This window comes from Dermacentor andersoni, chromosome 4 (genome assembly GCF_023375885.2).
Source record: "Dermacentor andersoni chromosome 4, qqDerAnde1_hic_scaffold, whole genome shotgun sequence".
NCBI classification, from domain to species: Eukaryota; Metazoa; Arthropoda; class Arachnida; order Ixodida; family Ixodidae; genus Dermacentor; species Dermacentor andersoni.
Window position 1 is genome coordinate 54,598,738 of NC_092817.1, and position 13,666 is coordinate 54,612,403.

General features: G+C 44.2%; 2 protein-coding genes across 5 annotated transcripts in view; one reads left to right on the forward strand and one right to left on the reverse strand.

The window, feature by feature from the left end:
* The window catches only part of LOC126537170 (glutamate receptor 1-like), a 212,027-nt gene that overhangs the window by 28,838 nt on the left and 169,523 nt on the right, over positions 1–13,666 (reverse strand). For all 4 annotated transcript variants that reach the window (XM_050184353.3, XM_050184354.3, XM_050184356.3 and 1 more), the window contains 5 exons: positions 10,463–10,663; positions 6,455–6,562; positions 5,528–5,638; positions 4,463–4,678; positions 1,030–1,385 (listed from right to left, as the gene is read on the reverse strand). In XM_050184353.3, coding sequence (XP_050040310.1) covers positions 1,030–1,385; positions 4,463–4,678; positions 5,528–5,638; positions 6,455–6,562; positions 10,463–10,663 — 992 coding nt within the window. The remainder of the gene's footprint in view (positions 1–1,029; positions 1,386–4,462; positions 4,679–5,527; positions 5,639–6,454; positions 6,563–10,462; positions 10,664–13,666) is intronic.
* Positions 10,588–13,666, forward strand: part of LOC126537186 (uncharacterized) — a 456,401-nt gene continuing 453,322 nt past the window's right edge. The window contains exon 1 of the transcript XR_011893846.1: positions 10,588–10,674. The gene's annotated coding sequence lies outside the window, so the exon portion shown is untranslated. The remainder of the gene's footprint in view (positions 10,675–13,666) is intronic.

The window sequence follows — 13,666 nt, forward strand, 5'->3', positions numbered from 1 at the left end:
ACTGAATGCATGTGGGAGGTGCACAGGGACACTATAAGCGGTCTCTTAAGCCGGTGCACAAAACAACAAAATACATGAGCGGGCCGAGTGGTGGAAACAATGCCCACACTGAGAATTGAAGGGAGCTGCCCGAACCGGGATGCACTATGGCTCCTCTGCAAGTCAGATCATTTGCAAGCCATGTCGTGTGCTGCACCCTAGCTACTTAATATCTTGTTTCTCTGAGACTGTATATTGCAAACAGTCGCTCGGAAGCGGATCCTAACGCCATTCTTCTAGATCACAGGTGTACCTCTAGTACGCGGACAACATGTCTTAAAGCTAGTCAGCTAAGAACAATTGGCACAGAGCGTTGAGGTCTCATTTAGGTCAGAGCGTTGGTGCGCGACCTAGCAGGCACATAATATTAGCCGAACAGAGATGACTGGTTCCTTGCCTTAGTCTTCTTTATGGAGTGTTTTGTTTAGCCTAGTTGACCAACGTCAGCTTATCGGCAGCTGTATAAAGTCAAGGTTTCATCATTCCTCACCGAAAGCACATTAGCGCCTTGCTTTCCAGAGCAACGGACATCAGTTTCTTCCCTAAATGTAGTTCTTTTTTTTTATTTTACACATCACCCATGATATCTCAGTAGTATAACAATGCTTCTCATGTATGAGAAACTTAAGTGTGAGTGAAGGTTGTAAACATGTTTGCGTCGTTCTGATCGCCAATTGGATTTATCCCTGTTGTGGCCTACAATCGGGGGCTGCTGGGGGAGCACAGCAGCTGGCGCGGCGTGCTACGTGGTTCGCCTGCGTGCAGAGCTGGTCTAGTTTTCGTCGGAGTATACGTTAAACTACGGCTGCTATGCATTTAGTTTCATTGATGTGTCTCGAGAGCCGCGGCTGATTCTGGAACCCATATTTTCCCAGTACTTTCTCCTCGAGCACGTTAACGCAATGTTCTGCACTATATGCAAGGCAGCAGTACACGAAACGGTTTGCGAATGGTGCCGTCAGTGCATGGTGAGCTCCCCGGGTGGCCTACCTGGGGCAGATGTCGCACCCCTGTTGCATGAAGGCTCCCAGGGAGAACCAGAGACTGTTGTAGAGCGAGAAGTCGTTGGACACCGAGGGCCCCACGAACGTCTCCTCGTAGCGCCACTCGTGTGGCGAGAACCGGCTGACGAGGAAGAGCACCACCGAGACGCCAACGTAGGCGAATATGATGCACATCCAGATCTCTCGCGACAGCGGGTTCATGAAGGAGAACACGCCGGGCTTCATTTTCATGGGCTTCTTGATCATGATGCTGATTCCCAACGACATGAAGGGCTTAGTGAAGTCGATAACCCGCTCCCGGGCTGACGTGATAGTCAGGGGTGCGATAGCAATGTCCGCCTCCTGCAACAGAACCACATTGAACAACATGCATAAGCATGGCTGTATGTCAGCGCGATCTGGCTATTTTGTCGCAAAGGTTGATGTAAAGTTCAATGAGATGAAGTCATTGTATCATCTTGCCACACCAACGTCCTGACACAAGCGACAAAACCTTCGGGGAAACGCACCTGCGCAACTGGCAACTCAAATAGCCCTTGCTGTCTTGATTGAATCACTTATTTATTGTGGTGGCAAAATATACAGCACGTCGCCGGCTTCTCACAACGCCATATTGTAATGGCTGCAAACGGCGCCAGAGGACACCACGACCAGCAGGGAGACCGAGACAACCAAAAGGAGCTTTGTTGTCGCCTAGGTCTTATTACTTGTCCTTCGCCTTCTCTACAGCCGTTTATAGCCATGACAGGTCAACTAGCCTAACAGAACGTTTGAACCGGCTATATTGTATGACGTAATAGTTCTGCGGAAACCCGCAAGGTGGAGAGAAGAAATTAATTGCTTCTTTCCACCTTGCGGGTTTCTGCAGAACTATTACGTTAAACTCTTGCCATTGCTTCGAGTTGTTGACAAATTCAACTTCGCCCTACCACCTGCTAGCCGCCTGGTTAGCTCAGATGATAGAGCGGCTGCCCCGAAAAGGAGGTGGTCCCGGGTTCAAGCCCCGGACCAGGACGAATTTTTCTTCTACCGCGAGGCTTTTCTTTCGAGGAACCCGCATGGGTTTCCTTTGTAGCAATTGCTACGAACGGGTGGATGTCTGATTTTCCCTTGATTAACGGCTATATTGTAGCATGAGTGAAGGATGGTTATGTATGAAATTATTCCTTCCTGCTTTTAGCAGTTCATTACCACACTTGGCGGCAGTCATTTGCAGTTAAGTAGAAAAGGGTAGAAAATATATATGTGTAGCACTTACCGTATAGCCTCAGAAAACAACTAAACCTTATTCAAGCTACGTGCTCGATTGACTTTAACACCCGTGACCTCCTTAACGTCCAAGTTAGCTGTGAGACGCTGCTGTAAAGGCCTCCAGGGCCTCAGAGCACGGGAAAGTAACAGGTTATGGCGACAATCTAAGCACGCTGTGGCAATTTCTGCTAGCTTCGGCAAGTGCATGTCCAGGCCCACTTCGAGGCCTATAGTATCTTCTAGTGGAAAACACTGGATGCGTCAGGTTTTAATCTTATACGATTAGAGCATGGATTTCAGGAAACGTGCCTGCTCAACTTACATTTTCTTGCGCGCGTGATATAGCTACACATAGTGCCAGAAGTGTACTAATTTCTGTACGCCTCGCGGCTTGCAGATAATCGAAAACGATTATCGTGAAATAACTGCCGAGCATATTGGTTAGTCAGTTCAGTAAGCTGGAAAGTGGGCTTGTAAAAAATTTGGGCGAGCTATCAAATTCGGAGAGCAATTCGTATAGCCCACGTCGGACTACGAAGCTGAGCGAAAGTCGCGGAGAACGCAATTTTAGGTAGTGAAGCATTTTAAAGTTTTTGGTGTAAATGAACGTGCAAAATTTTCACACAGATACATCGCACACGCATCGTTATAACCCTCTGCTTATTTTGGCTTGCGTTATCTTGTTGGGGAAGTTCCGAAACGTTAACTTAAGAGCTTCGCTGGGTAGACAGGCGCTGTGCTTCTGCACTGTCGTACGATTCCACCAATGTTTTTTACCCCCCGCGTAAAACTGTTGTATGTCCCCTAGTGGAGTTATAAGAAGCAGGTGCTATTCTTATGTAGATAATTTGCGCTAAATAGCACCAACACATGCTGGTTCAGAACTTAGTAGACTCAGAAAACACCTCGGTAGTTGTCGTCACCGAGCTATCAATCACAGAGGCAGAAACGTTATTTCTGTTTTTTTTTTTTTGGAGCGTATGCTGTAAGCTTATACAACACTGAGACGCAAATGTGTTCATTACGTTATAGGGGTGATACTTTTGCATCCCTCAAAATGCAAGAAGTAAACAGAACTTAATCTAAGCGTATGGCTACGAACTAAAATAGATGGTCATTTCAAACAGACAGTTTAGTTCTCAGTGAGCATCCTTGATAGTCTGCGCATTGATGGTAATTATTCGTTTCCACTGACGTGGTCTCGCTTTAACGCTTTTGGGAATCCAGTTTGCGAAAGTCATGCAAAAATTTGCGCATATTTTTTTCAGCACCAGAAAGGCCGTGGGTGTTCGTAACGAATAATTTCTGCAAGAAAACATTTCCCGCCAATAACTCATTCACGTGCCCTTTATTATTCTTCGTTTCAGATTGAAAAACGCATGTACTGAGACAGTAGAATAAATTGCATTTGCGATTAAGGCACTCGACGAGCGGCCTAACGCGTTGCTGATAATAGGACTGCTTTCTTTGGAGCAGCTAATTAACGAATCGATTCGAACGACGTCGAGATGGTACGCCAATTGCCGCGAGCAAGTTAAGGTTCATGCTCTTTACGTTCCAGTTAATGTAATAATATAGATTAAGTTTTAGTATGGTAGCCACCTAACATGGGTACATTTGCGCACGATAGCTAAATACGTTGGGCCTCATTCACAAAGCTTATACGCAGTCGACCAGAAGATAGGAGCAAATATTTCCGTTTCCACCTCCATTTTTGCTTTTGTGCTTATTATACATATGAATATTATTTTTATGGAGGACACGGGAATATATGAGGTGTGCCTGCGCCTCTTAGCGAAAGAGGCTTGGTGCCTCCAGGCACGTGTACGTTCGCCTATTCCGGGCAACTTCGGTACAAATGCCACGTAACTCGTATACCCGATAATGTTGTATGATTATAGATTACTTGCAAAACATTTGCGATCACGTGAGATCATTCAATATTTGTGTTATGTGGAACAGGGAGTTCTCCACATTATCAGTCAGAATGTTTTCGAGCTGATCTACAGTGTATTTTAGTAGTGAGAGCAGTTTGTCTGAGCACAGTGCTGCAGGGGACCATAAAGTTTAGGTTGAAGTGTTTGTGGTATATGGCGAACATGTGAGACAACTTCTCTTTGTTTGTTTATTTGTGGACTCATCTAAACTTTATCCCGCGCACTCCTCACCTGGCGGATAAGCTCGCCGACCATCCCATTCCATCCGGCAGGAGAGTTGACATCGCGACCCCCGTACTTGGAGTCGTTGACAAGCTTCAGGATGTAGTTGACTTTGACTTGGTCAGCTATTAGATCGGCCAGATCTTTGCAGTATCCTTCAAACTGATCGTTTCCAACTAAAACTTGCCCTGGTTCGGGCTTCTTGAACATCAGGTATGGTTCCTCCTACCGATGAAAAAAAACTGTGTTTAGTGTTTGGTTTGTAGGTTGTAATAATACGCACTCGCAAGAATGCGTTTGTCTGATTCACCAAAGTAAAGACATGCTATTTCTGCCTCCATGTTTTTAAGTGGTCTGGTGGCATCAGTAAGCTTTTTTTCTGATGCGATAAGTGTGAAAGTAATTTCGGCCTAAGACATGCTTTTTGCGTGGCCTTGCCATAATAATACAATTTGACAAAAGCTATCAGACAATATCAGATGCTGCGATTTTTTCTGTATTTGTTGATGCTCTTTTTTTACAGGTTATAAGACAAGAAAGAATGCCACCTATTTCGAGAAATGCAATCTACAGTCTTTACCTCGTTATCTGAATATATTCGAAACTTTGAGCACCGCAGCGTTATTATTTACAACTGAATTTAAATGACGTGAATATTATACAGCTATTTTATTATAGCAGTTATTCTTTGCGCTCTAAATTAAATCGATCATCAAGCTCATTCAATGTTATTGTTGTTACCCCATTTATACGCCTAAAACAGCACTGTTTTCACCCTGAGTTCGAAGGTGAAACCGTCGCATCACCTTGTCACTGTAATGTTCTGCTAATGCGAGTTGTTTGCTGCACTAAGGCGTACACGAGTGATGTTATTCAAAGATACAGAGATGCATTAAGTAGCCCATCGAAAGCAATGTGCGGCGTGCCCGAAGAAAACGGCGAGAACTTACTGCTAAGTAATTGCTTCCGTCTCGCAAGTCGTCAGCGCACTTTAGTAAATGCCGGCATTTGTAAAACATGAATATGCTATGAAGTAAATTAGAAAATAAACAATATGCGAACAGGGTGACTTACCAAAATGCTAGTCACAATATATGTTTTGTTTTCTAGTTCGCTGTCTTGTTTTACTCGTTTGTACTTTGGTGGATGAGGATGTAAACCAGACGAGTCACTCCACTCCGCAATCTAGGGAGAGAAATATGTCCTCATAATCATCAGCGCATTAGAGATGGTGGTCGCCAAGCAGTGGTCTTAAATGGACGCCCTCCGAATCAATCAATCAATCAATCAATCAATCAATCAATCAATCAATCAATCAATCAATCAATCAATCAATCAATCAATCAATCAATCAATCAATCAATCAATCAATCAATCAATCAATCAATTTTTATTATTACATAAATATAATATACAGATAGTGGTATACAGAAGGAGGTCCCATAGTTAAAATGAATTGGGACCTCCTGTTCATGGTTAACATAAAAGTTAATTTACCTCACATTTGCCGCGCATACCTGCTCACCATATGTATACTGGTTGTACAAGTGTCCCGACATTCGTGGCTCACTCTTACTTTGCCTATTCTACTGTTTTCTTCAATTGCTTGTTTCTTTTTGACTGAAGACTTATGTGCACATCGTACAAAATGCCTTGTTGCGCCCACTACATTGCTCATTGATTCAAGCACACTGATAAGTGCTCGTTATAGTGTGTGTGTGAATAAACACATGTTCTTATTTGCTGATTTCTTCATGTCGTTCCTGCATAATAAATAAAAAATTACACCTTGTACATCGTTTCCAACATAATCAAATATATCAACTCAAATGAAATCCCATGTATGACAATGTTATTTTCTTTAATACAGTAATACAGTATGACCATTCTTAAGCCTCTCCTTTTATGAGTAAATCATCAAAGCCTACATGTGTGCTTTTCAATATGAAAAAAAGAACTAAAAACTTCAACCACACTTCTAATACAGAAACATCGGCTTACCTTCACCATTTCACTGTTCATCGTCATTTCAACTACGTCGATAGTAAAATTCACACGATTTCCTTGCGCATCAAATGATATGTTTCCTGTAAGGCCAATTATGTGCGTCTGCAAAAGAACACAAAAACATTGATCTTCGGGTACTCATTTAACTGCAAATAGCCCTGGCACTTCTCTTTAATTATGGCGGATTGTTTCAAGACAAAGAAACGCGAATATAACAATATGTTCCGATAATAAAGTTCTTGACAAATGTCAATGAAAACAAAAAAGTAAGAAAACAACAGCAAAAGGAATCTTTATGAAGGCAGTACTTTCGGAGCAGCACCGCCCCTATCCACACACGCGCACACACACAAAAGATGCCTGAGCTAAAGCTCTTCATTCGAGCGCAAGCCAGCCAATCGTAGTGATGGAATGTTAATAACGAACAATGCCAGCCAATGGGAAAAAGCACTCAAGAAGAAAACGCTTCGTAATTCGGCCGGAGGGGCCAAATTCCCAAAGCTCTTCTCCCCTTTCTCTCTCTTTTCATCCATATATGCCCTTTCCGCCAGTGCAGGATTCGGTAGGTTGTTAACCTCCATGCCTTCCCTCTCTTATATTTCTATCTCCCTCTCTATTAGCCTAATTGTTGAGCTTGAGCTTCGAGTCTGAGACCATTTGTGAATGTTAGTGAAAACGACACTAGCTTCCCAGCAACCATTTGTATAAGGTAAACACTATTCCGGCTCTGTCATTACACAATACTTAATCACGTGATTCTCCTCACCCAACTTGGAATAGCCGTCTCGCTTTAACTACGCACGGAAGACTCGTTTCCAGGCGACATAATAATGCCTTCTCAGCAGCAGTTTTTGCGTTCAGATGCCTTTGTTTTAATAAACCAACTATATCTGGAAAATAGAGAGAACGTGTACGTTTATTTGTATTTAAATTCATTCACTATAGTGAGCTTGTACATGGCGGAGCAAGTGAACGTAGTAAAAAAAACATAGTTATAAACAATTTGCAAATGAAGTTATATAGTATTGTGCGGCGAAGTTTATTCGCACGCCTATCGAGATTCGCTGTGCAGACCCATAAATCATAGAAGAAGATTAAACGAGGATTTCTTTAGTGTTTTTGCTACTCTGGTATGACGCCGTGTAAGCTCTTACGTTGCTCAACGATTTCGATTAGACCACAAATGGACATCTACGGCTGCGGAACTTGCGGGAATACGGGAGGCTGTCCGTTTTATGAGAACGCAGACACTCCATAAATGGACGATATTGTGCGATGCCAAATCAGCACTACAGGCGCTAAAATACTTTTTAAAGAAAGGACCATACTATCTGCTCGTGCTGGAAATCGTCGAACTTTATCACAGTGCCGAGTTAAGTGGCCACGTGATCACCTTTCAATGGGTGCCTAGCCATTGTGGTGTTTTTGGTAATGAACTCACTGACAGTGAGGCAAGATCGGCCTCCTCTTCCTCTGATGAAATACGGATTGCCTACTCGAGACCTGACACCAACTCCATGATCAAGGCACTCATGCAGGACCTTACAAATGCTTACAGAGCCCACTATGATAACATTCACAGACGTCTACATACGCTCGACCCAGACGGTAAATTCTGTTTGCCCCCGAAGCTTACGCGGAGCAAAACATCATTGCTACACAGGATTCGGCTCGGCGTTGCTTTCACCCGTCGCTACGCACACCTCATCGGCCAATCGAACAGCCCTGAGTGTGTGCACTGCCAGATGCCCGAAACACTGCAACACGTACTTTGCGACTGCCCAGCATATATGCTGGAGCGAAGGACGTTAGACAGTTTCCTAGCCAGCGTTGGCAGACAACTACTGTCGGAGGAAGCTATCCTCGGCCCATGGCCTGACACTGCAATTTCAATGCGTGCAACAAAAGTATTGTTGAAGTTCCTGCAGGACACCAAGCTCGACGAGCGGCTCTAGCGAGGCAACTTTCTCATGTACATAAGCACTCACCACTTCTCTTATCATCATCATCCATCCCAATACTTTCACTCCCCTTCCCTCTTCCCCAGTGCAGAGTAGCAGACTAGAGCGCATTAGCTCAGGTCGACCTCTCTGTCTTTCCTATCAATAAATTCTATTCATTCACTTACGTTGCCAAAAGAAAAAATATAGAAAAACTCTGATTTCTTTCCGGATGCCGATACACTGAATCAGGAAATGAGAGCACCGGTAAAGAAAAGCAGAATCATGGCCAAGTCAGATCATTACAAGCCATGAGAATTTCGCTCCCTGTGCATGAACAAGTGTAGTACGTGTTTGCAAGAGTTTTTATTAATCTTCTGTTCTGTTCGACTTGTTGCAGATAGAGATTGGGTTATATGTATTTTGCCTGCTTCGGGCAGAAAATTGAGATAGGTTACACAGATGCAGCTAGACCGCTAGGCTGTACGAGAGGGGATTTAGATTAACAAGTGATTACTTCAACGGACATATCACGTCGACGGGAGGGGGTGGCCTACGGTAACAGTCACTAACGCTCAGAAACTCGGTCGTCGCGCGATATTTCATAGTATTTTGTCAAGATTTATACCCTGTTCTGATCCAGGAAAACAATGGCGATATGCGTTTTAACGCGTCAGTGATTTTCTTCTTTTTCTGTAGGATTAACGATGTAGAGTGTGAAGTTCAAGGTCAACAGCGGATTCACAAATTGTCAAATTAAATAACGAAACAAAAACACAAACGCAAAATTGTCTTAGTTCTTGAAGAACTGCGTTGAACTTGCTCTATCGAAGACATTCTGAGAGTCCAAACTGTTGCGAAGGTCGTTATTTTCGACACACCGATATCATAGTATTTTTTTAAGAAGAATGAAAAAGAAAGGCTGAAGGAAACTTCTGAAAATGGTCAAACGAGCATACAAATTTTTCAAATTTTTCTTTCCCTAGTCTCATTGAACCCTTTCTGGTGTGCTCTCCGCAAAATGTTATATTCATTCATCTCGAAACGTATATTTTACCTCACGGAAAGCTAAAGTAAATCTTAAACTATACATAGAGAGAGCGAGTGAGAGAGAGAGAGAGACAGAAATAGCAGAAAGAGCAAAGGCAGGGCGGTCAACCAGACGAGCGTCCTGTTTGCTACCCTACACACTGGGGGTAAGGGAAATGGGAAATAGAAGAAAGAAAAGAGGAAGGAAGTGATCACTATGTGCAGTGAAACGCCGTGACACCAAAGCCAAGCTCTATAGCTGGTGATCTGCGTTTACGATATCTGGCACGACCAAAGAGCCAGTGGTCGTTGCGCGAATAGGAGGCAAGTGCTTAATGCTCCTAATCCAGTGCTTGCAAGTCTCGAGTAAGGGCCGATTTACGCTCGAGCCGCCCATCGCCGCAAGCTGCACCGCACGCGTGCGGTCGCGCGAAAGATTGCACGTATCAAACACTTGTGCACAAATTTCGGTTTACAATGTGTAAGGTATACACTGTTTACACAGTGTAAAGGGTAATTTGTGCACAAGTGCTGGATACGTGCAATCTTTCGCGCGACCGCAAGCGTGCGGTGCGGCTTGCGGCGATGGGCGGCTCGAGTGTAAATCGGCCCTAAGCCCCATGGCTCACCCGCAGCCTTCTGAAACGGAACGCAATTGAGATATCTGACCTAAGAGACCGTAGTGGATTATATTTATATCTTAAAACCCTATTGTACGTGTCTAAAATTCCACTGAAGAGAGCCCTACTGATTGGTGGTTTACGGTTCATGATTTATTCAATAACGGGTAATAATTTTGAGTTTCTATTTAATCCGCAGAGTCTTTACGGAATGTAACGCCGACCTAGAGACTATTGGACGCAGTAGATTTTTTGCAGTTATAGAAAGGCAGAGGTTACGCGTTTTCGAGATAGCTTTGTGCGCCGGACTCCGACGATATGACTGATTAGTGAATTTTGCCTACAGGAAGAGCTAACTAAAGCTGCCTGGCGCATTGCTGTCGTCCGCAGGTCAAGTCACAGTTTCCTCTCACCTGTCTCAGAAATTCGGCGATAGCCTTCCCGTGCTCCCACGTGACGGCCGGCCAGCTTTGGCAGTCGATGCCTTTCATTCCACGGTTGTACACTTCCCCTCTGCGAAAGTTGTTGCGGAAGATGTCCGACTTGTTCTTCAGCAAGCGACTGTAGGTGTCCAGGATCACTTTTGTTGCGTCATGCATCAGCGCCACGTCCGCCTGCAAGAAAGGTATGCAGTTTAAGCGAAGCCATTACTTTGTTGCTGTAGCAGCTATCTCAAAGAAGTGTGCGTAATAAGCTCTAATCAAAAGTTGCAAAGCCTGACTGTTATTTCGTTGTCTACGTCGATACCCCTGTAACCGCTGTCTACCCTCACTTCTTCACGCCATCGCTCCCTCTCCCGTTCGCCTCGTCTTCGCTTCTTCGCCACGCCACGGCACGGCGGTGAATGGCGCCAACTTCGCACATCGCGGCGGCAGTGGCGTATCTTGTCATCAAATTGACGCCCCGTACGTTAATCCTCTATGTAAATAAATATGCATCATCACTGCACTATAAGATCATCAGTATTTAAGCGTGTGGCTACTCAAAATAGAATAGATATCTTTAGTTTTTTTTACAGCGGAGCTGTTATTCGCTAGGTTCTGGCGGTTTGTGTGCCTAGGCATAAAAGATGGCGGCCACCCCAGAGATAAAAGAACTAAAGCATAAAGCAAAAAGCGTGTCGCTGGTATATCACCGAGCTGTGTTCAATATCGTACTAGAAAAAGTAAAACCAAAAATAGTCGCTGTTTAGTATGAATTGTGGTTTTACGTCATGGGCTCTGTAGGCAAACCACGTCACCTTATCTCACTTTCCTTCCACCCCTGCAATGGGTAGGCCACCTGTGGTGAGGACTGCGGAAGAACAGCGCGTCGTGAACAGAAGCGGGAATGTGCATGGCGACGGTGGGCGGCACGTAATGCGGACGAAGATCGCGCCGCAAACGCCAATCGTGTATACACCTTTGACTGTATCAGCCCTACCAAATCCACTTCTTTAGCGATTGGAGGTGATTTCAACATAGACGTGTCTCGGCCAGACGGAAAGTGGTTCGCGGCGTTTCTCTTGAGAAGGTTCGGCATACAATGTTAAACAAACATCAGTGCGCCCACGACGCTTCATCAGTCGTATGTGGACCTCACATTGGCCAAGAACCTTTCCAGTGTCGCCACAGAGCCACTGGCCTTGTATCATAGCGCTAAGAAAGCAATAGCCCCCTTGGTGACCAACTAATAAATCCTAAAAAAGCAAACAAAAGGAGGTTAAGAACTAAAAAACGCATTGAGTATGCAATTAAGTGAAACAACAAGAAATCGTGAGAGAACGAAATTTATTGTGGTATGTGCCTTCATTACACATTCATTATCAACCCATTTATCACCATATATACAGCTCCGCTGGTCATCCGCCTTCACAGACTAGAATGACTCAGACTTCTTTTATTCTATACGTCACCGTCGAGATTTATAACTCTCAATAAAATTCTGCTGGAGTATAACAAATGGGCTCGAAGCTTTTATGTGCTTGCAGTTCTGTCAGCATGTGTAGTAGTTAGCTAGCCGACAGTCACGGCTACGGTAGTTACAGAACTCACTTCATCAGTGGCACATATGAAGTCTATTTAGATAAAAAAATCTCAATAAAATAGTAATAATAAAAAATTGCTAAAAAAGCTCACAAGGTAAGTATGCACGGAGCTCGTCCATACATCTTCCCAATATCCCAAGAATATTCAAATTGGAGGTCGCGGCATTTTCGAATGTTGACGTATCTGCAGTATTCTGTTTGAGTCAGACGAGAATGCATATTCAGTATGCGTACTTCATGCCCTAAGGCACACAAACGTGTCCATCGAGGCTTCCGTCCATTAAAAAGTTAAAAAAAGACGTGCCGAAACGCTACCGCAATAAAGCGCGCATCTCTCGAGCGTTGTTTCTTTTACTCAAAACTTCAAAGAGATGTACCACGGCTTCAAACAAGCATGTGTCTGCAAATATTCTGAATGGAAATTCACCCAATACATCAACGGTGCGAGGAATGGATCACAGGCATTCGAGACCCTTCTTTTTTGGGCATATTTTGCTCGTAACGCGCTAGTGGGCGTTATCAGAAGGCGATGGATTTACATGTAAATGCGCCCTCCTTTGGCAGGCATGATCAAGGGCGCAACAATAATATATGAGCGAGTACATCTTCTGTTAGCAAAAAGACGTTCGCGAGTGGTCTTCTTTTTTTCTTCGCGGCTCATGCACTCGTATTTCACGTCTGAGGAGGTGCTCACCGGGCATATATTAGCATACTTGTGAATTTTCTTCGGCGCTTGCTTATTTACGTCACTTGTCCCATACGTTGCTGGGCATGAAAGGTGCTTAGATCAGCTTGTATTGTTGCTGTATAAGATGCTTTTTTATCCTGCCCGTAGAAGATATCTTGGGGCGGCCAGGAGCATTCAGGGCAATATGGAAACATGACCGCAGGTGAAAAACATGCGCCTTTCAGTCTAATATACCATAGGTATGGAAGCTAGCACGTTCGGGAACGCCGTTGGTTGTGAGGTATGCAAGGACGCTCCTGCTCTTCGGATTATAGACGTTATGTGTCGTAACGGATGTCATAATGTTATCAAACCTATTCAAGTGCGGCTTTGTAGGAAATAATTCTGTAACCTATTTTCTCGGGCAATGTGTGCACCACAGCGTCGCCAGACATTCGCGTCCTGCTTCGAAGTCGTCACAAGGCCACCATTGCTTTATGGCCAAGGACAACCGTGTTCACTTTCCACTGTCCTCATTTTACAGGCGACATGCGCATCGGTGAGTGAATGATAAGTGGTGGTCTAAGTGTTTTCCGTGAAGCACCAGTTCTGAATGTACAGCGCCAGTGCAGATGAATGCAAAATTGGTTCGTGGCTGTGATAGCATGCAGTAGTAACGACAGTGCGAGATCATAGAAATGTGTGAATTCCGGCTGTATATAGTATAGCATGAGAAGTATTATCGTTTTAGGTTTATGGTTCCCGGTTCACTCGATCCTCGCTGCTGTAGTGCTGCAGAGAACTCAGCAATGACTTCACGTTTCTCCATTTCAAACTCTTGCAGTGCCTTGGCAAGGTCCATTTGTAACCTTACCATAGCAGTTATAGGAAGGGCTACTTTATTGCCGATTTTTTTTTAATGCG